This window comes from Protopterus annectens, chromosome 1.part0 (genome assembly GCF_019279795.1).
Source record: "Protopterus annectens isolate FY-2018-M chromosome 1.part0, PAN1.0, whole genome shotgun sequence".
Lineage (NCBI taxonomy): Eukaryota > Metazoa > Chordata > Ceratodontiformes > Protopteridae > Protopterus > Protopterus annectens.
Genome location: NC_056725.1, coordinates 592,876,929 through 592,900,308, shown reverse-complemented (window position 1 = coordinate 592,900,308; position 23,380 = coordinate 592,876,929). Strand labels below are relative to the sequence as shown.

At 42.0% G+C, this 23,380-nt stretch overlaps 1 protein-coding gene across 1 annotated transcript in view; it reads left to right on the top strand.

The window, feature by feature from the left end:
* RAB3GAP2 (RAB3 GTPase activating non-catalytic protein subunit 2) overlaps positions 1–23,380 on the top strand; it is a 2,949,955-nt gene that overhangs the window by 1,726,527 nt on the left and 1,200,048 nt on the right. The window contains exon 16 of the mRNA XM_044061656.1: positions 4,559–4,641. Within this exon, the coding sequence (XP_043917591.1) occupies positions 4,559–4,641 (83 nt within the window). The remainder of the gene's footprint in view (positions 1–4,558; positions 4,642–23,380) is intronic.

The following is a 23,380-nucleotide window of genomic DNA, read 5'->3' as shown; positions in this document are numbered from 1 at the left end:
CAGGAGTACTCTTTTCCCCCTTATGAAGACTCTGATGCTGAAGAGTTTATTCCTTCAACATCTCCCCCAGAAGACTACTCTTTTGGGGAAACTTTACATACCATGAGGGAACATTTCCACTGGGAAGGCCAGGATTACTCTGATTCTAAGAAAAGGCTCTGAGAGTTCCTCTTACTACCCCAGCACAGACCCCTTGCTATTCCACCTGTGTTGGACATTGTGGATGATGTTTATTCAGAATCTAGCCTTAACCCCAATACATTACCTCCTGCACCAGCCAAACCAGACAAGATACTGCAGAGTCCTTGACTCACATAAATTCCTATATAAAAGCCCTGTTGCTGACCCAGAAAGCATTTCCCAGGGTCCCAAAGGGGTTAAGGCCTCTAGTGCTAAAAATCCTGTACCGTCTGAAAGGGATTCTAGAGCACTAGACAGATGGGGAAAGAAAGTATATACCTCAGCTACTTAGCTATGAGGGCCTTAAATTGCCAGTTTCACATGCTGAAATATCAACAATATCTGATGTCTCAATTAAAACAAAAAATGAGCATTCATACAGAGCAGCCTGATTATAAGGAAGTGCAAGATTTGTTGCATGCAGCAGAACAAGTGGGAAAAAATACTTTGCAATGTGGATTTGATTCATTGGAAGCTTCTTGCAGAGCAGCTGTAACATGGTCTGTCATTCGTAGGCATGCTTGGTTAAAAGAACAAACTTTACCTGATCATGTTAAAGCAAAGTTATTGGATGCACCCTTACAGCAGGATGTTTTATTTGGTGTGAAAGCAGAAGAGGTTTTAAAGAAAATGGAGGATAAGGCAAAATCTATGCAGATGGTCAAGGATTTTTTACAGGTCCAACCCCCTCGTTTCAGCAGAAATTGGCCAACCAAAAACTGGCCCATTCCAGCTTCTGACAGACCTCAGAGGGGCAAATACAGATGCCCAAGGGGCAGAGGTCAGCCACAAGGCTCTTACAAGCCACGACAATGGGGTGCCACAACCCAGAAAGGAGGAGAAGACAGGTCTCAAACTATCAGAGGACAATCACAATGACTTACCCCTCAGACTGCCAAGCAAATCACTCTTGACAGCTCCCTTGGGAGGAAAACTTGCACTTTTTGCAGACAATTGGCACATCATCACAAAAGACAAATGGGACCTAAATATTGTAACTCAAGGATACAGGTTCCACTTTCACACTTTACCAAGGATTAAAGGAATGCCAAACCTGCCATCAAATCAACAGGCAGAGGCTCAAAGACAAATTACAGCACTCATGGACATGAGAGCCATTCAACAGGTTCCTACGATTTTACTCAAGACTCTTTCTGGTTCCCCGAAAGGACAAAGCCTGGAGACCCATTCTGGGCCTTTCAATTCTAAACACATACCTGGAAGTACCCAAATTCAAGATGCTTACACTACAGCAACTTCTTCCCATGCTGGGCAAGAAGTTTTGGCTAGTAACGTTGGACCTCAAGGAGGCATACCTGCATGTCCCTATCAGACAAAATTGCAGAAGATACCTCAGATTTATAGCAGGTACAACTCCTTACCAATTCTCTGCACTGCCCTTTGGCTTATCTACTGCGCCCAGGGTCTTCACAAAATGCCTGGCACCAGTAATTGCATACTGCAGACAGAGGAATCCAAATATATCCATACATGGACGACTGCCTTATTCAAGCTGACAGGAAGGACATTCTTTTGAAACATCTGGCGTTTGTAAAAAACCTGCTAAGTTGCCTAGGGTACACAGTAAACGAAAAGAAGTCAAAACTAGTGCCCTCACAAGGCATAATATTCTTGGGTGCCAGCTTAAATACAACGGACCAGATGGCTTATCTCACACCAGACAAGCAAGGACAACTGACACAATACTTCAAAATGATGGCAACAAAGACCCAACTCCCTGCAAGAAAAATTCTGCAGGCCTTGGGATTCATGGCATCTTGCATACTACTAATACCATATGCCAAACTGCATATGAGGAAATTACAGTGGTACCTGAAAAGCGTATGGACTCAACACAGCCACAGCTTGGAAACAATAATACCACTAATTCCCTGCCTTCAACAGGAGTTTCTATGATGGGCTCAGGCATGTTACCTCAACAAGGGTCAACCTTTCACCTTGCCCACAGCCAGGCAAACAATGACAACAGATGCATTGGATTACCCCTGGGGAGCACACATGGCAGGACAGTGTATTCAGGGCAAATGGTCTGCAGATCAAATGCATCTCCACATAAATCAAAAAGAGGACGCTAGCTGTACAAAATGCCCTAACAGCTTTCAAGGACCTCCTACATCCAGGACAACTTCTAATAAAGATGGACAACACCACAGTGATGTGGTACATAAACAAACAAGGGGGCACACTTTCCTACCCCCTATGCAGGCAAGCAATGACCTTGTGGAACACAGCACTGACCTACCAAGTTCAACTACAAGCACAATTCCTGCCAGGAAAGAAAAATACATTGGCAGACAAACTAAGCAGAAATATCATGGATCCTCATGAGTGGAAACTAGACCCACAAGTATTCACAATGATAACTCAAAAATGGGGGAGCTCAGACATAGATCTGTTTGCCTCCCCCCAAAACTACCAACTGCTAAAGTTTTGCACAAGGACATACCACACTCTAACTTGGAAAGTGGACGCCCTCACATTCAGTTGGAAAACACTAACAGTGTATGCCTTTCCTCCACTGCCTCTTCTGGCAAAGGTGCTGCTAAAAGCCAGATTAGAGAGGCCACAAATGATGCTCATTGCTCCAGACTGGCCACGCCAACACTGGTATCCAATATTAAGGAACATGGCTCAAGGCCCACCATGGATTTTACCTCAAATTCTTCACCTGCTGACTCAGCAAAACAATCAGATTCTACACAGCCAGCTCAAGACTTTAAATCTGGCTGCATGGCAGATTATCTAAACAACCAGTCAACACTTCTCTCTACAGCTGTTATGGATGTCATTCTGGAGGCCAGGAGACCCAGCACCAGGAAAACCTACTCAGACAAATGGAAAAGATTCTGCTCCTGGAACCAGGCTAAAGGCCAAAATCCTCTTGTCCCAAATATTCCTCAGATTCTGCAATATTTAACTGAGAGGTTGCACAAAGGCCTTTCCTTTTCATTTACAATTTTTATCATGGAAAACTGCCCTGCTGCTAGCAATAACTTCAGCACGAAGAGTCTCAGAGCTACAAGCCCTAATGGCAGTGGAACCTTTCATCATTTTTCATCAAGACATAGTCTCTTTACGAACTAACCCTTCCTTTATGCCAAAGGTAGTATCCAGTGTGGCTCTAAACCAAACCATTCATTTACCCACCTTTTATCCAAACCCCCAGAATAAAGGGGAAAGGCTTCTACACTCCTTGGACATTCACTGGCAATTACGTTTCTACTTGGATAAAACAAAGATTTTCAGAAAATCTGATCAGCTCTTTGTATCCTATGCTGCAGGATCTCTAGGAAAGCCTATATCAAAACAGATCATTTCAAAATGGATAGGACATTGTATCCATTTCTGCTACACACACCATGGGAAACCTGTACCTGGTAACATTAGGCCTAATTCCACCAGGGTTACAGCAACATCAGCAGCCTTCCTCAGAGGGGTACCAACCAAGGATATTTTGGAAGCTGCAACTTGGAGTTCAGTGCACACCTTCACCAAGCACTACCACTTACCTCTATACTCAAAAACCAGAGCTGGCTTTGCCACTGCAGTTTTGCAGGGCCTACTAGCTTCTCCAAACCCTGTTTAGTACCAACCGCCCAGCCTTAGCTTTGGGATTCAACCCGTGTGTGATGACTGCAGCAGTGTAACACAATGAACATAGTACAGTTTTGTGCCTACCATAAATGTAGATGTTCGAGTGTTCACACGGCTGCAGTCCAGGTTACCCTCCCACCTTCCACTCTTTTTACCTGGGTTTTATCTATAGCTCCCTGTTTATACAATCTCTAAGATGTATTTCTATATGGTGTGTTTGCTTACAGCTGTAGATATTGTTTTCTACTTATGTAATTTACTTAGGATTATGTATTGCCTTCCTATTTGGGGGCACCTGACATCTGGGGCAAGAAAAACTGAAGAAAATGGTGTCTGCTGCCTCTTTTATACCCCTGTCGCACTGACGTCAGGGAAGAAGCGACAGCAACCGATGCCGGACCAAGACTTTGGAACTCGGGCCGAATGCAGGACTGCCTGACAGCAGATAACCCAAGTGTGATGACTGCAGCAGTGTGAACACTCGAACATCTACATTTATGGTAGGTACAAAACTGTACTTTTCCTGCAAACATATGGATTAAGTGCATCAGAATGAAGTGTTCAAAGTAGGCTGGACTTAAATAGGAGAGATGAAAGGTTTTGTAATGACGTAATTATTGAAGTATATTGGCAACTGGTGAGTATAAGTAGTAAGTTAAATGCACACTTTCAGTGAAAGATTTGAACCAAACTCAAGTGATTGTCATGAGATTTTGTATTTATATTTTTGTAATGTGACGATTGTTATTTTTCGTTGCTTCAGTGACAAGAAGAGTGAAAGAGCAAAGGATTTGCACTTAATGAAGAAACTTGCATCTCTTCTGAAAGCTAAAGATGCAAATCAAGGTAACATGGTTTTTAAAATTAAGTGCGGTTGAAGTAGAGAAAGTGTTTACAAATTCATCTGTTGCAACTATAATGTCACTTAAGTTTGTTTGGCTGGTGAGTCAAATGTATGTTTATTGCTACTTAAGGAGAAACATAGCCAAGCTTGTAACCAAGGCTTATAGTTCATTTGATCTGAGATTAAATTACTTTAACACAGTTTACCAAATTATTTTTTTTTATTAAAAAGGGGGTTTAGTGGGTTTCCATGTGGGCTACTAGGCTGTCAGTTACTGATCCAATTTAATTGCAGTAGCTGAAAATAATTTTAAAATACATGGGAAGCTGTCAGTTAAGTGTGTAAATTATACAAGACTTTGCTTGAGCTGAACTGATTCTTCTTTGATGCTGGTTGTCTTGATGGACAGCAGTCAGTAAAAGTGAAACACGATCTTTTGAAAAAATACTTACAAAGATGTTTAACAGTAAAAACATTTCTTTGCGGAGAATAATTACATTCCATCACTGTCTTCTCAGGCTGCATTTGTAGAAAGTGGCGTTTCCATATCTGGTGTGAAGTAGTTGCTTTATAAGTCATGTATTTGTAGACTCCAGCCAACCCCCCCTTTTTTGTATAGACAAGGTCAGGAAGTTTGCAAACAGTAGTGCTGGGACACTTCATGGAGCTTGGTTGTTCACTTTAGACCATATGTGCTGTAGATCATGTTGTATCCTACTCCAAGAGTGAAACTGATAATGTATTAGCAGTTTTGTAGATATGCGAGAGATTGGGCTACATAGAGTAATTCATTGCCCTTAAAAGCAAACAGAGGTCATCACAGAGAAGTCTTTTAGAGTTTGAGAGTGGTGATAGACCTTCCAGTTACTCAGTGTACCTTAAAAGACATACACAGTATTTTCTTTTTTTAGGACTTGATGGGGTCTTTCAAGTTCAACATTATGTTTGGATAGGTGCATGCCAGAGGTGGCATTCTATTTCTGTCATCTGTCTAATCAGAGAGGAGCAGAGAAGGATGATCACTTCCTTGGATCTGGAGGAGATGCCTCTTTACTGATCATTATGAGACAACACTGTAAGGCACAATTTCTAAGTGAATTTGGGAACATTATAGAACTCTGTTCAAATTTGCTGGTAAGACAGGTAGTTCAGCCTAATGAGCTTTTTGTTCCAGAAGGAGATCTGATCAGGGAATTGCATGTATTTTTTTAAGTAAAGACAGAGTCGCAGGATTGGATGGAGGAGTAGGAACAATCTGCTAGTTTAATCATTGTATGGCGTTAGATAGGTGGTATGCTTAGGTGGATGGGCAGAGTCCCATAATTATTGTATTGATGTGAGCAGTTTGAATGCAATGGACATTTTCTGGGGTGGGATCAGTTTAGGAAGGAATATAAATTCCATGAGAGTGACTGTATTAGATATAAACAGATTGTGTGTGTGTATTTCTAAATTTGAAATGGTAAACAGTGGAATAGAAAGACTGACTTCTGTGAGTGCAGGATTTTTGTTGATGGTAGAGCAGTCATAACAGGAGACATCTTTAAAAAAATAAGTCACTAACAAAATATTCCAAGATCCACAGTGGATGTAACTTCCTGGTTAAAAGATTAAACTTCCTGGTTAAAAGATTAAATAAAAGAACAGAGTTATGTTGAAAGTGAACTCTGGTGTTTACCTTGCATTTCTTATCAATTAAGTGATGTCTTTCTTGGAAATCCCAGATTATTTTGGCTCAAAAAAAAATATTCAGGCATATAATAAGTTCATTGGAGTACACAGCTGCACTCCTTGTAGTAAAGGTGTGTAAAAATGTGTGCTGGGATCTGGAGTGGAGTTCTGGAAGTGAATAGATAAAATAATTGTATTATAATTTAATTTACCTTCGCAGCAGAAAAGGAAGGAAAATGAAAATGTAAGAAAACAAAAAAAAAATAAGATCCAGTCTGTCCACTTCAACCTTAGGAATAGGCATTTGCAGACTAATAGTTACTGGGCAAGCAGAAAGACTGTCAGAATCTAAAACGTCTGTTCTCACCCCTATAATGCACCTCAACTCCTCTTCTCTCCTGGTGTTTCTTGTTGGTTGGAATGCTTGCATCCTAGCATTTTCCCATGCTCGTGACATGATTTTGCAATACGTTTATCACTGCTTCATTGTTTTTTATTGACATTTTAATTGGGTTCTTCATTTACTGTCAGATCCAGCCTTTTTCCTTTGCTTATTAGACTGTTTTACTGAAAACAAGTTTTTGTCAACTAACTCCTTCGAAGCTCCTGGCATAGTTTTTTGTGCATTTAATATTTTTTTTTTCACTGTTTTAGGTTTTTTCTTAACTTGTTGAGGCAGTTCTACCATTTTCTTGCTTATTTAATTAGATTGTTTTGTACAGATTGTGACAGTTGGTATTTAGCAAATTCTGACTTTTTGTTGATTTTGTCAGTTTTTCATCAGTGATGTTTGGCTTTGGGTTTTAAATCGAATAAGGCTAAATCTACTGGGTTTAGAAAATGCAGCAAATGTCACAAAATCTCCCATCGAATGCACACACATTTTGTGCTGTGTGCCTGGGGTGGAATGTCTTAATTCCCTTTATCAGATCTGTGATAACGTTGGTTTTAGGACTCTCCAGGCAGGGAAACCTTATCCTAAAGGGCTATTGGCAACTGATGCAACTCCCTGCATACCAGGGAAAAGAGAGGAGAAAAGAATATTCAGGGTGTCTGATTACAGGGATGCTGACTGGACCTTTCCATCTAAGATGGTTAGGGCTGAGCACTCTGTCTCAAACAAATCTTCGAAAAACTTGGAGTCTAATAACCAAGGTTCAGTCCAGGAAGACTCTCTGCCTGAAGTGCCCATTATTGAAGAAGTACCTGCAAGGAGAATTTTAAACAGTTTTTCCATTGAATGAATGTCATCAAACTATTTGGAGTCCAGACGTTTTTTTGGTTACCCTGGTCAGGTCTGCTAGGTCTTTATATAGCCCTATACCTCTATAGCTGTATGAGGATTAAGTAGAAGTAGGTAGTTAAGAAATATAATTAGTTTAATGTTTACAGTGGTAGATAGAATGGAAAGTGCAATACTCACTATATAAGAATTTAGTACAGATTCACCATTTTGTGAAAGGTATTGCAGCTTGCGCTTTCTTCAGGATCAGGAATTATCCAGATTTAGAGCAAGACCAGAGCCAAATAAGCAAGGAGGACCCTGATCAAGGCTCATATTAAAATGGGTGTCCTGTCTTCCTCCCTTTTTGTCAAGGGTGGCAAGAGCAGAATCATTCCTCTCCAGTTCATTTGCTCTTTTTCCAGGCCTCCTATTATTGGCAGCTGACATTTCTGAGCCAGTGTTCCATCCTCCAACTGTTATGAATCAACACTGACATGGACATCTGCTTCAGCACTGACCTCTCCCTCTGTACCATTGATTTTTGGCACTAATTGTTTTACTGCCAACATTCTTTAGATGGCCCAGATTTTCACTGCTGATTTGTCATCACTGATTTTGAAGAAATTGCCCTTGGAGCCATGGTCAGTGTTGACTTTATTGACCTTTGAGACCTGTGCCCAAAAGTCTTCCTCAGAGCAGATGTTTTGGTACCAAGAGCTGTTTAGATCCTTTGGATATCAGCCCATTTGGCACCAAAGTCTTTGGAGCCTTCGACTGTCTCACTTTCAAGCCTTTCATCATCAATAACTGAGAAATAGGACGTTCTACAAAGTCAGTCCGCAAGACTGGAGGTCACTGACATCTCCTCTTTTCCTTGATGCTTTGGCCTTATTTCTTTGCTTCAGAGAAACGGAAAGACTCCAGAGATACAAATTTGTGTCTGGCAAGGACTCGGCCATATCCCTGCTGGATGCTGCCTTTCCATAGTGTGCTTAGGAAGAGGTGATGCAAGAGGAAGCATCTGAACTCCCCTACAGAGTCTCCTGCACTTGATTTGGATTGAGATTGAATTGCTTGGATTGAAGATTTGGATGAGGATCAGGCCTCCCCCTCATCCTCTCATGATGACCCAGCTTTGTGTCATTCTTTTTTGTTTATCTGTTTGTTTATTTTATTTTTTTGATATTTGGCTAGATCTCTGAGCTTTAGTCAAAACCAGGTTCTGGATATAACTGTGCAGTCCACCCTCCGGATTACCAGGATCCTTGTCTGCACACAAAACTAACCAATACATCTGGGAGATTCCTGCACTTTAGGTTAGGAGCCAACAATTAATAGATTAGAACACTCTCTATGGGTCTCATTGCAGCATCCAAGATGTTTTCCCAATACATAATGGCTACAGCAGCTTTTCTCGGGCCAAGTGGGAACCACATTTTTATTTTGTCTGGATGCCTGACTCTTGACAGATACAGCAAGGGAGTTGTTACAATCCAGGGATCTCTTATTACTTTTGTTCCAGTCCTTTGAAATTTCATTTAACACCACAAAGTCATAGTAGGAGATATGGGTAAGAAGAACCTACCTAGCAGGTCTCCCATTGACAGGGTGAATAATCTTTAGTACAGTGAACATCATCTAAAGTTACTGACGTGACGCTGGCATTTTATCCAGAAGTCACAGGCCTGATGGTGGCACAGTGTCTCTGATATCCTTTTCAAAGTGTCATATGCAAATTCTTTAGTGAACTATGAGTCCAGTGGAGTCAGATTTCAGACCTGATGTCCATAGTAATATGACTATCCAAATCCTGTCACATGCATTTGTAGTGGGTGCACAACCATGACAGCCTTTTCCTTCATTTGTTTTCTCTATACTCCATATACTCCTTCCCTTATTACTTCTTCCAAAACAAACCCTATTCTTTTTTGCATTATTTTCATTAAGATTTTATAAACAGTATTCCCTATTGTTATGGGCCTCCAGTTCTTAATATTTTTGTTGTATTTCTTCCATATACATTTCATCTCCCCAACACATCTTTTCATCTCCTGCCCCTTCCACTAACCATTCAGTCCTTATTTTCCCCATTGCACCCATCTCCTTATAATGTCCACAATTTAACCCACCAAGTCCTGATGCTAATTCTTCATTCCCTTATTGTGGCTAAGATCGAGTGTAATATAATCTCTTCCATTTCTTTCAGTTCTCGGATTTACATTTTGCTCTGTGCAAAATTCTGCCTTCATATACTTTGTTTTTGCATTTTTTTCTATCTCCATAACTTCTTTTTGTTTACATTTTACTACTCCCCTCCAATCTACCATTCCATCCATCTTACTCTCCCTTATTTTTACCGCATTTTCAAAAAAAGTGAAATTTCATCGCTTTTCAAAATATTTCTATCTGTAAAACATGGTCTTATTTTGCTCATACAGTTTATTTATCATGCGGTATTACTTCTTTCTTCCATTTCTTGCTCAAAATATGCCCTATGTTTTCATATTCTACTTTACTACTTTTCCACCCTTCTATTTCCAAATGAATTGTTTTATATTTTTCTTTAAACACTACTCACCATTTTGTCCAATTTTCAGAAAATGCTCTCATTGTCATGTTCATTCCATATTCTGGGTCTATATTACATTCTCGAATGTTGACAGTGTCAAATCTGACATTGTTGACACGAGACTATCGAACGCTCGGAATCTCGAGTGTTTAAAAAAACAAAATAAAAAAAAAAAGTACCCTAATGAGTTTAAGCAGGGGGCAAGCCTCCCTGCACCCCCCACACCCCCCGCTACTTAAATATACCAACTCCGAGACTGCACTACATTGCAGTAAATGGAAATCTCCCCTTACAGAGATTTCAATTTACATGCTCAAAATTCTGAGCGTTCGATATTCTCGTGTCGACAATGTTAGATTCGACATTGTCGACGTTCGAGAATATAATATAGACCCTTCTATTACCTTCCACTTTCATTTCTTTCTTTTTACTTATATTCCCAATTAAGTGTTTTCTTCTTTTACCTTCTTATAAGATTTTTTCATTATCACCAAACACACCCCCATATTGCACTATGACCTGAAAAAAATCTACCCATAAACCTCACCTTATGCTTCGTTCTTGTCACCTGAAAACATAGGGGGAATTCAATAAAGCCTACACAATTTTTTTTGTGTAGGCATCGCACCATGATGCCTACATGGGCGTGAACATTTTTAGATTCGGTAAGTGCTGCTTAGCGGCGCTCATGCACGTACAAACATGAAAAATTCAGTACCATGCAAATCACCTCATAAGCAGGTAAATCTCATGCAAATGAGGCAGGTTAAGCGATCCAACAAGCAAAAAGGCATCTGTGCAGACTCCGTGTCTGTGTCCTTAGTGTAAGAGGAAAAACTCCACATACAGGAATCTACACAGACAAAGGGGGATGTAAAACTGCAGAAATATGGACATAAAGCCCCTGAATATGTTATACTACATACATATATGAGCAAAATTATTATTGTAGATGTCAGAAAGAGGAAGGAATAAGTTAAATTAATATATATTTTTTTAATAATCTCAGCATGTGTGCACTACGCACCACAGTGCGCAAACATGCTTAATAGAAAAATAAAAAAAGAGAGAGAAATTATTTTATAATATTTGACAGAAATGCATTGTAAGACCTTGCGTCAGTTCAGTACTGTGGTGCATTGCTGCTGTTGCTAAGGTCATATGACTATGAACTGTGTGGTTTCCAGGCTGTCAGCACTGATATGTGTACAAATGAGGTGGATTTATTGAATAGCAAAAAGGAGTAATCGTGTCCTCCTCTCCACTTTGTGTAGGCTCTTAGACCATGGTGATGTTTACACAGGATGTGGCTGACATCAGGGGTTGTGTCCTGTCACTTCTAAGTTGCAGTGCACATGTTTGCGCAGCACACTGCATTGCTGAGCATGTTCACGAGGAAATACCACCCAGGGGACAGTGATGACGTAGGCAGCAAGTCATTAAAACTGGATGTATTCAATTATTAATATTGACTGTTGTATAAGCCATGTTGCACGGCGCATGGATTAACTGGCTTGCATGACCAGGGTACCCACATGTCTGTGATGACGTAGGCAGTACTGATTGTAAAGCAGATATATTGAATGAATATTTATTATATTGATAAGCTATGCTGCCCGCTGGAGAGTCATGCGCTGTGTTGTACACTAAAGCAAGGCCACTAAATGATGTTAATTACGTTGTAGGGAGGTGGAATGCATCATAGTTAGCCAGTCAAACATTCTGCACCTACAGCAGACCTGTATAAAGTATGCATACACTCTACATTCTGATTTTCTCCAGTACACTGGGCCATTGGAGGACAGACTTGGGAATTTTAACTGAGATAATGCTAGGGGCTGCTGCAGGTCTGCTACATCTGTATGTGCTAGGTGCTGGAGTCACTGTTCCTGTTGCTGTTGACAATAGGCCTAGGCAGAGGAGGATAAGAGTGTTCAGGCCCAGGGTAACCTTCCGAGCTAGAGATTGTAGAGCGCTGCAGGGTGGACAGGGACATATTTACAAGAACTGCTGCCCTCAACTAAGACCCAGATCCAACCGAGGGGAACCCATCCCAGTGGAAACAATGGTATGTGTAGCCCTTAAGATACTAGCTACAGATACTTTCCAAAGACCAACTAGGGACATGATGTGGGTGTCACAGGTGTCTGCATCCAGGATACTCCACCAATTTCTGGATGCTATGCTACCACATACCAGTGAACACACATCTTTTTCCCTCTCCCCCTGAGGCGAGGGCCAGAAATATGCAACAGTTCTATTATGTAGCACACTACTCTGAATTACTGGGTGCCATAGGTTGCGCTCATGTACGCATTAAGGCACCACCTGGTAAGCAGGGTAGAATTTATATTAACCGAATGGGGTACCACTCCATCAACTGCCAGGTCGTGTACAATGCCCAGGGGATTATCCTAAATGTGTGTGCTGGCAGTTGTCAGGACTCCCATATCTGCCATACATCACAGGTGTACCAGATGTTTGCTAGGGGGGACATCCCACAGGGCCATTTACTGTAGGATGCTGGCTATGCCCTGGAAACGTGGAGGATGACTCCCATCAAAAATGTACACAGACACACACACACACACACACACACGGAAGAATGCCATAATGAGGCACATGCCCAAACTAGAAACATCACCATTTTGTGTGTTTGGGCTTCTGAAGTCACTGTTCTTGTGCCTAGATATATCTGGGGGAGACCTGCCATACTCTCCAGCCACATGTGCACATATATTCACAGTATGTACTGTGCTACATAATCTGATCCTGCGGAAACAGCTGAAGTAGGATCAGCAAAGGGAAGGGATACACAGCCCCCCACCAGTGCCTAGGTCACCACAGCCACAGGAGGACTTGGAGGAGGAATCCCCTGCTCATATCCCTGCAGGCAGATGTAGGCATGCTCAGTATGCCCTGGCTTTGGCTAAGAGATAATGCATAGCACATTGACTGACACCCTAGGGACTGACATCTTACTCCTACTCACATACATATATTGAAACTGATGCCAGGCAAACCCACACAACCTGTACTTATCCATGTATTGGCTGCGTACTGTTTGCATCAAACAGAGTCAGCCCTGAACTACAGTTGAGTCAGCTGCTGCATTTGCAAGGTAAGTCTCTAACCTACACAGTACTTGTAAGGATTATTATGATATGGCATTATATGTGTGGATCTGCTGCATTTGTGCAAGTGAATGTAGTGGGTTATTTGGACACAGTGGTACTACAGATAGGCATTCCACTGTCATGTGTCCTTTAATACTCACAAGGCCCCATACATTGAATATTCAGTACATCAATCAAGGGAGATGTTGGGCAGTGGGGTTACATGATATTCGGACTACTGTATATCCCAGAAGAACATGTGGTATTGTTCCCCCACCCCCAACAGAGCAGTGTTCCCTTTTAACTGCTTTAACAGTAACTCATCAATGATATGTCAGCAGTCCAGGCAGTCTCATGGCAGTAACATAGAAATTGATTATACATTGTATGTCTTACTTAATACAGGAATAATGACGTACATATTTATGCTGTTGATTGTGTGATGAATGACTCCTCTCTGTTAGGCAGCTTGTGTGGCTCAGTGGACTAGGGAAGTTAGCATGTGTGATGGGGTTGATGATTCTAATCTAGAAGTATCCACTTCTTTTGGGATGTGAGGTATGTTGTGTTTTACAGACTGTCATTCTGTGTGTGGTTGTAATATTATTAACCTCTGTCACATATTAATTACATCAGACAGCTGTAAAACATTGTAGACAATTTGAGTGAAGTGCAGCACTGCAGAAACAGTGACAGATGCCATTGTCTGTAACACACAAAATCCTGGAGTGAAGTACAGGTAGGTGTGGGCTGGAGTCAGTTTATAAGTAGTGAGAATTATATTCGGCATGTTCATACACATAAACAGAGTGTACTTATGTTGCTCCTTGCTCAAAATTACCTGTTATATATAGATATGTGTGCATATCTATCTGTCACTATCTCTCTCTCCCATAGATAGTATATCTATCTCTATGTAGATACAAATGCATATATACCTCTATATATATATATGTATATAAAAACATATATATATGTCCTAACCCATATATTTACATAACACACAGACATTATATATACATACATATATATATATATATATATATACACACACACACACACACACACACACACACACACACACACACACACACATATTATATACACACAGCTAAATTTATATGTCATCCCTGGTATATACATAAATGTGTGTGTGAATGTCTATTGTCCTACATACCCTGATAGTGGTGAGTAAAGCTGCACTATGACACGTATAATGTTGCACAAAGGATCCAAAGTAAGGGCTCAATAATACGTAATGCACTGACTTACATACTCCTCTGCCTTCTGGATGTCACCACACATATGCCAACAGGTGAACAGGTGATGTAATGTATAGTTTTGTCTACACATGCATTGATAGGGCACATTGTTCCTGCCCACAGGCTTGCCCATCCAAATGCAAAGAGCCACATTTGACCAAAATGGCAACTGTAGCCAGATAGCTAGGATAAATAACAGTTATCTGACTGCTAGGCTACTAGATGCAGATAACATTAAGAAGCAATATCACTCTGCAGGCCATAGACGCTGTTCAACACAAGCCTAGTTTATGTAATCCACAAGTAGTTTGCCTGCAGTCATGTATGAAACAGATGTCACCCGTTGCACATGCAATAATTACTGTGATTTATAGTGGGTAAGACTTGATAGGTAGGTGTTCTAATCTCACTCCAGGCCACTTGGTGTTTGTGTGTGTGAGCGCTCGTGCATGCATCTCCCTGCAGAACAACTGAAAATCCTTCACTGACTTCCAAACTGCAGTGGTGCTTCATTTTTTGGCTGTGTAAGTTGATGCTGGCCTCCAAACTCCCCTCTTCTACAAGACCTGCTGATGTCTTATACCTCCAAGTCTACCAACTGCCATTCTAATGTCAGACTTAAGCCGTGGCGCATGTGATAAGTACTGTGATCTATACTGTGTAAGACTAGATATGTAGGGGTTCTAAGCTCACTCCAGGCCATGTGTGTGTGTGTGACTGACATAAATATGATCACCTCAGTGACTTAGAAAGATGTAGGGTTTTGCAGTATTTTGGTTCTAACAGGTGATGTGAGCCTCCAAATGCCTGACCACAAGGCCTGCTGATGTCATCAAGCTAAAAGAATACTAGGCTTAAGTAAAATATCCTATACAGACCACCTCAATGCTCTATCCCTGTATGGTGTCTCCTACAGGCTTTTGAAGGGAGATCTATGCCTGGCATACAGGGCATTGTCAGACCTCAGTCTGATGGACTTCCTAATTACCCACAAAACAAACAGCACCAGAATTACCCTTTCTAAAGACTTAAACCTTGCCTGTGATGGACTTGCTGGAGAGACCGGTATGTATCCCAGATATTACCCAACATAAGCAGGATCCCCATCCATGTGAAACAGAGTTCCTGTTTAACCCAGTTCAAATGCAAGCTGGACAATTGGTTGAGGAACATCCCTGGTTTGGCACCTATGTCTCTAATGGACACAGGCAACCTTTAAATGGTTCATCTACCAAGCTCTTCCTTACACTTATCAAGGGTATCTGAACTTGTCAGAAATTTCAGATGCTTGGCTAGGCTTAAAAAGGCCCTTGTGGTCGTTGGCCTAGTAAACACCTATTAAACTGTAAGCATAAGGTGTCCCAGAGAGATAGTAATAGCAGACTTAAGGTGTGGTGCATGCTTTACATACTGTAATGTGTAATGTATACCATTAGATAAGTAGGTGTTCTAATGTACTTGCAGCAAGCTTGGAGTGTGTGTGTGTGCTGTGCAGTATCCTGTCAACATTAATTGGAAATGGTGCTATCCTCAGTGTAGCCAGGTTTGTGTGTGTAACTGTTAAAGCATTTTACATCCGCTTATGGAGTCATAGGATCTTTGAACTTTATTAGCCTAATGGCCATAGAGCCCTTACAGTCCTAGCCAAGTTCTTACCCTTATTTACACTGTCAGCACATATTGCCACTGTCCATGAAGGACACAGATAGAATCCCTGTGGTGAAATGACAGTCACCCAGCCAATCATACAGATGGCATCTGACGTGGCCCAATGAGGTGCCCTGTTTGCCATTAGGATTTTGTTTCAAAGGTGTGTTAAAATCTGCTAGACAGATCTCTCCCACCAGTATGTATTACTAATGTCACATATGAGATATATGTCCTTACAGTGAGTAATTTGTACCATGCCACCTATAGATATGCAGCATTTCCAGTCAGGGAGGGTCAGACATTGCCCATATGCAAGACATAGATCACCTCTGAGTAGTCTGTATGCTACAGGCCACAGTGACAATGATTTCAGACAATCCTCATTGGACAGATGATGAAGAAGTGAAGTCCCCTTGTGAGGAACCATTGTGTTGTGTACAACTGCCAGTAGTGCTTGGAAAGGTACATTACAAAATGGGCATTGCAGTCAAATATTAGCATGCCGAGGGAAGAGTACATGGAGGTTATAACTACATCACTGTCTGGTGAGAGTGCTGTCAGTTATGACATGTGCCCTTCTTACCACTGGGGAGATATGGTGATCTAAGGCACATTAGGTGTAAACCTGTGTGGCCAGGCCAATGTGCCCAGGTCTGTCACCCCTGAGTGTGTCCATCAGATGTTGCTACTGATGTGCTTCTTACCAGGAACAAAAGTGTTACCGATGGAAATAATACTACATACATATTTGCATGGAGTTTACAGCCATTAGTATGTCAACAAGCATTTGTTCATCAATACCCTCTTGTAGGATATTGACATAACTCACAAATTCATTGACTGCTCACAGTTTGCAGGCGTCAGCCAACGTTGTCAGCCACAGACATTCATTTTTTGCTTGTATTGTTGTTAAATGGATTCCAAGCAGTAGAGGACCCAGGACTGAGCTCTGTTGAGCACTGCTGGTTACAGATCAGCTACTGGAGGCGAATTCTAATTTTATGAGTGTGTTCCATCAGTGAGCCACTTAGTGACCCCAATAATGATATTACCTTTGATGCCTAATTGATTGATTTTGTCAATGATGCCTGAGTTGAGGCATATATAGGTTCATAGGTGCATACTAGGCTATCTGCCCAAGGGCATTTATAAGCCTAGCCCAGAGTTTTGTGGCTTTTGCCACCCCTTTAGTTTGAAGGATACTATGCCCGTTATTTTGCTGTGCCTCTGTCAAGCAGTGACACTGAGATAATCCCTGGGGTATATCTGCGATCTCCCATCCATTGGTCAAGATTTCTCTTGAACAAAGCCAGCGAGGTGCTCTGCCTCACATGTACCGGGATTTTGTTCCACAGCATAGGGAGCCTCTGGGTGATGAATCTGTCCCTCCAGCATGTCCTATTAATAACCGTGTCAAGGTTTAAGTCTCCTGCCCTTGTAGTTCTAAGGGATCTAGATTTTTTGAGGTGAAGCATGTTCATCAATTCCGAGTTGGACATGGCCTTGTATGTCAGGCACAGGTCACCTCTGAGCAGACGGTAAGCGACTGAATAGAGATGGAGTTCCTTCAGTCGGGCAGCATAAGACATATTTTTGAGACCCTTTATCCTTTTGGTGAGGAACTTTTGGGGCCTTTCCAGTTGCTGCAGGTGTCGTGCCAGATACATTCCGAATGGGGCATTGTACTCAATCATTGGTCTGATGAGTGATGAGTACAGGGGGACCATGACCTCCCTTGATCTAGATGTGAATCCCTTCATGATCAGGTGGGCAATATAGAAGGTCTTCCTAACTACTTTGGCAACGTGAGTGTCAAACGAAAGGTTACTGTCAACCTGGGTCCCCAGATCCCTGATAACCTCTTCAGTGCTTAGTGGATTGCCGCCTATATGGTAGCTAGGGGTAACCTTGTTTTTCCCGAAGGGTATGACTATGCATTTTTTGGCGTTTAACTTTAGGCCATGGCTCTGGCACCAGTTATCCATTTCTATAAGATCCTTCTGGAGGATATCTGTGTCGGATGTGTTCTCAACTATGGCGCCCAGTTTGCAGTCATCTGCAAATTTTGTCAGCCATAACCCTCCTGTGTTTGCTTGTACTTCTGAAAAGTATATGCCGAACAAGAGTGGGCCCAGGACTGAGCCCTGTGGGACACCACTTGTGACAGGCTTTGAGTCTGACATGGTGCCAGCAACTCTGACCCTGTGCGTTCTGTCACTTAGCCAGTTTGCAACCCATCTTGTGACGTATGGGTTTACATTTAAGCTGATGAGTTTTTTAATGATACCTGAGTGGGGTATTGTGTCGAAAGCCTTTGCCAGGTCGAGGTAGGCTGTGTGGACTGCCTTTCCCTCATCAATGGCCTTGGTGACTGTTTCGAAAAAGTCAACCAAGTTTAAAAGGCATGATCTGCCTTTGACAAAGCCAAACTGGGTTGGATCCAAAGTCTGCAAGTCCCCTATGTCTTTATTTATGAGTTCCATTACGATCCTCTCCATAGCTTTGCAGATCAGGCTTGTCAGGCTGATGGGACGGTAATTTCCAGGGTCGGTGGAGGCACCGCCTTTGTGAAGTGGGACCACAGTTGCCGTACGCCACTCCTTGGGTACGTATCCTGAGGTGAGGCTAAGATTAAACAGCTGCCCTAACTGCGGGTTTAATTCCTCATTCAGTTCATGGAGCACACAACCGGGGACACCATCTGGTCCCATGGATGCTGTGTTTTTTGCCTTGGAGAGAGCAGTTCTCACCTGAGCGTTAGAGATGTTTGGGAGCTACAATCCTCTGGTATAGATATCTCACCTTTTGGGGGAGGGGGGGGGAGTTTGCACTGAACCTGTCAGCCAGTATGTTGGCAATGTCTGTAGGTTCAGTAATTTTGACATCATTTTGAACTAATTCTGAGCATATCTGGCAGTTGCCTTCCAGGTTTCTAACATAGCTAAAGAAGGCCTTATAATTGTCTTTTGAGTCCTTGGTGACTTTTCTCTCAAAATTTGCCTTGGATGATTTTATGAGAGATCTTAGTTTTTTACTTATAATGATCAAAGGTGTCTTCCCTTTTAAGGATTTTGCTCTATCTTGTAGTAGCTTCCTCCTTTTGTTGTAGAGCTTGTTTATGGCTGGGGTCCACCAGACCGGACGCTTGCCTTTGGTACAAAGAGTCTTTGTTTTGTTTGGGATTGCCTGATCCATGCAGTCCTGTAGGTGCTGGTAGAAGGCATTTGTAAGTGATTCAGCGGCTTGAGTAATGGTTTCCGCAGGCTCGGGGGCCTTAAAAGAGACCACACAAGTCTTTAGAAGTGTGAAGTCGGCTTTTGAGAAGTTCTTCACTGTGGTCTTTTTTATCTCAGGTGGGGGCGGGATGTGGACTTCAGTGAGTTTAGTTTATGGTCTGATCTCACCAGTGAGGGGTATACTTCCGGTGTTGAACATTGTGACCCCATGTTCGTGATGATGAGATCTAGTATGTTTTCTCCTCTTGTGGGGATGGTGACCTAGTTGTTCCATGGCATTTGAGTTTATGAACTCTAGGAACCTTTGGGCTAGAGTGTTGGGGCTTGAGTAGTGATCCCAGTCTATATTCGGGTAGTTGAAGTCACCTAGTATGATGGTGTTTGGAGATACATTTATCCCCTCCAGTGTTTTCATGAAAGCTATGTGAGGTTTCTGAGATTGAGAGGGTGGCCTGTAACATGCTACAAATTGCAGAGCAGTCTTGCCTATGGTTAATTGCACCTGGGTGGTCTCTGATGCATCGTGCGTTGCCACCAACCTTGAGGTGTGGGTGTCCTTGATGAATATAGACACCCCCCCTCCTTTCTTGGTGTTGTCCGGATTTTGGGGCCGGAACGCATGATATGAGGTAAAACCTGATAGTGCCGGGGTGCTCTCGGGAGCCTTGAACCAGGTTTCAGTCACAGCACAGACATCGATGTTCTCCATACTGAGAAGGGCCTCGAGTGCGTGCATCTTGAGGTTGAGACTTCTGGCATTGAGCAGCATTACCCTTAGTTTTTTTCCTTTTTTGTGTTCTAGGGTGGTAGGTTTAGAATTTGAGCCTTGCCTAAAAAAGGCACTATGGGGGTGGCAAGAGCCTTTGCCAATATCCGGAAGCCCAGGGGTGACAGATGCAAGCCGTCCCTTGCGAAGCAGCGTGGCTTGTCCAGCATGTCATCCCAGGCAGACAGACATTGGATCCCCTTTGAATGACACCAAAGTTTAAGCCAATTATTAAAGCTGATCATCTTGTCTCTGTATTGTGGCATCATTCTTGGTGATGGTAGGATACTGCTCAAGGTCAGGGTCATACCTGCCTGGGCTACATAATCAGAGAGCTCCTCTATGTCTCTTTTCATGTAGTCCAAGGAGGTATGTCTCAGGTCGTTCACACCAGCGTGGACAATGACAGAGTCGTACTTGTACCTGCTGTTGAGAGACCTGAGTGCTTGCGTTATGTGGCGGATTCTAGCGCCCGACAGGCAGCTTACTGTGACCTTCTCCTTACTTAATCTGGTGAGCGGGATGTCAGTGTGTCTGACTATGGAGTCACCAATGGCGAGTGTGTCTGGCATTGTGTTTGGCCTTAAGGGCTGTGACTGTTTGGCACACTGACTATGTGGTCAATGTGTTGCATGTGTTGTGTCCTGAGGTGGCAGTTGTTTGGGTGTCTGCTTTGGTGGCCTCTGCTGTTTTGATAGATTTATGATCAGAGCCTCCGAGTATATCTTTGTGTATTTGTGTATGATTTGAAGTTGTGATAATACTATGTGAGACTGGGTTTATGGTGTGTGTGGTTACCTTCTCCTCCTGTCTGGTCTTGCCAGTCCTATGTTGAGAGAGCTCAGCCTCCAGTTTGGCTATATAGTTGCATCTCTCGCATGTATTTGTGTTTTGTGGAAGAAGGAGAGGGTTGTCTGTGTACATGAGACAATTGTAACATTGCCTCAGTATTCCCAGATTCACCAGCTGAGCAGGAGAGGACACTAGCAACTGATCCCTCGACATGCTAGAAGGAATAGACAAGAACTTTGAAAAGACTCCGGGGGATGTGGGTGATCGATAAGGGGTTTTAGGCTGGTGGGGTACTATGTATAATAAAAGTGCTATATCAAAGTAAAAAAATACTTTAGGAGCAAGTGCTAGGCTTTACAGATAGAGAATAGTCTACTTAATAATCAAGTAGAGCTGAACTTTTTAGATATAGAATACGCTGGTTTGATCAGCAGTACAGTTCAAGGAAGGCTGTCTTAAGGGAAAATTTGAAGAGTGGACTTTAGGTAGCCATAGTTTAACCTTGATTAACCACCGCTGCTCTTGTGTGCTCCTGTGGCAACTCCGCGCTAAAGCGCGCTAAGCGTGCTTTATAGCAGGGGGCTGGAAAAGACAGGAAATGACCCAAAATGGCCAATAAACTACAAGTTACTGCCTTAAACCACTCCTCTGAGGACAAACAGGCAGCTCAGTACTCCCCACTCTCACTGGTGAGTAAAGAAACTTCCCCCTGACCAAACAAGGAAAATGGAGAAACACAGGAACCAAGACAAAGCCCAGGGATCAGCAAAATCTGATCACTGGAACAAACTATTAGGAAAGTATGGAAAACAAGAGTATTTTTTTTGTTTTTTTCAAGTTTTTTTTCAGATAGGCAGAAAATACAGTAAATGCTGTGTTTTTCGACTAATTGCTATCAAAAGCTAGTACACTTGAGTGTATTAGCCTGTTGTTTAACTTTTAAGCAAAACTTAAACAAGGAAGTGCAACAAACAATTCAAGCTATTAAAAACAGTAAAAACAGGTAATAACTGAATAAAACAGGCAGAAATGGTCGTCAAAATGCTCAAAAGGTCGAAAATGCAGAAAAAAATACTTAGAATCTGGAAAGTTTGTCTTTTCTGGTCTCTGCTGCCTAGGAACACTGCTGGATACCACGAGGAGCTGTGCTGAGTTCTCTAAAGCCAGAAAAGCCCGCCAAAGTGTGCTTTATAGCAGGGGGCTGGAAAAGACAGGAAATGACCCAAAAAGGCCAATAAACTACAAGTTACTGCCTTAAACCACTCCTCTGAGGACAAACAGGCAGCTCAGTACTCCCCACTCTCACTGGTGAGTAAAGAAACTTCCCCCTGACCAAACAAGGAAAATGGAGAAACACAGGAACCAAGACAAAGCCCAGGGATCAGCAAAATCTGATCACTGAAACAAACTATTAGGAAAGTATGGAAAACAAGAGTATTTCTTTTTGTTTTTTTCAAGTTTTTTTTTCAGATAGGCAGAAAATACAGTAAATGCTGTGTTTTTCGACTAATTGCTATCAAAAGCTAGTACACTTGAGTGTATTAGCCTGTTGTTTAACTTTTAAGCAAAACTTAAACAAGGAAGTGCAACAAACAATTCAAGCTATTAAAAACAGTAAAAACAGGTAATAACTGAATAAAACAGGCAGAAATAGTCGTCGAAATGCTCAAAAGGTCGAAAATGCAGAAAAAAATACTTAGAATCGGGAAAGTTTGTCTTTTCTGGTCTCTGCTGCTCTAGGAACTCTGCTGGATACCACGAGGAGCTGTGCTGAGTTCTCTAAAGCCAGAAAAGCCCGCCAAAGCGTGCTTTATAGCAGGGGGCTGGAAAAGACAGGAAATTACCCCAAATGGCCAGTAAACTACAAGTTACTGCCTTAAACCACTCCTCTGAGGACAAACAGGCAGCTCAGTACTCCCCACTCTCACTGGTGAGTAAAGAAACTTCCCCCTGACCAAACAAGGAAAATGGAGAAACACAGGAACCAAGACAAAGCCCAGGGATCAGCAAAATCTGATCACTGGAACAAACTATTAGGAAAGTATGGAAAACAAGAGTATTTTTTTTGTTTTTTTTCAAGTTTTTTTTTCAGATAGGCAGAAAATACAATAAATGCTGTGTTTTTCGACTAATTGCTATCAAAAGCTAGTACACTTGAGTGTATTAGCCTGTTGTTTAACTTTTAAGCAAAACTTAAACAAGGAAGTGTAACAAACAATTCAAGCTATTAAAATCAGTAAAAACAGGTAATAACTGAATAAAACAGGCAGAAATAGTCGTCGAAATGCTCAAAAGGTCGAAAATGCAGAAAAAAATACTTAGAATCTGGAAAGTTTGTCTTTTCTGGTCTCTGCTGCTCTAGGAACTCTGCTGGATACCACGAGGAGCTGTGCTGAGTTCTCTATTCACATGGCTTAACTAAGTCCAGGGGGTTGTATGCCCTGATGTCCCCTC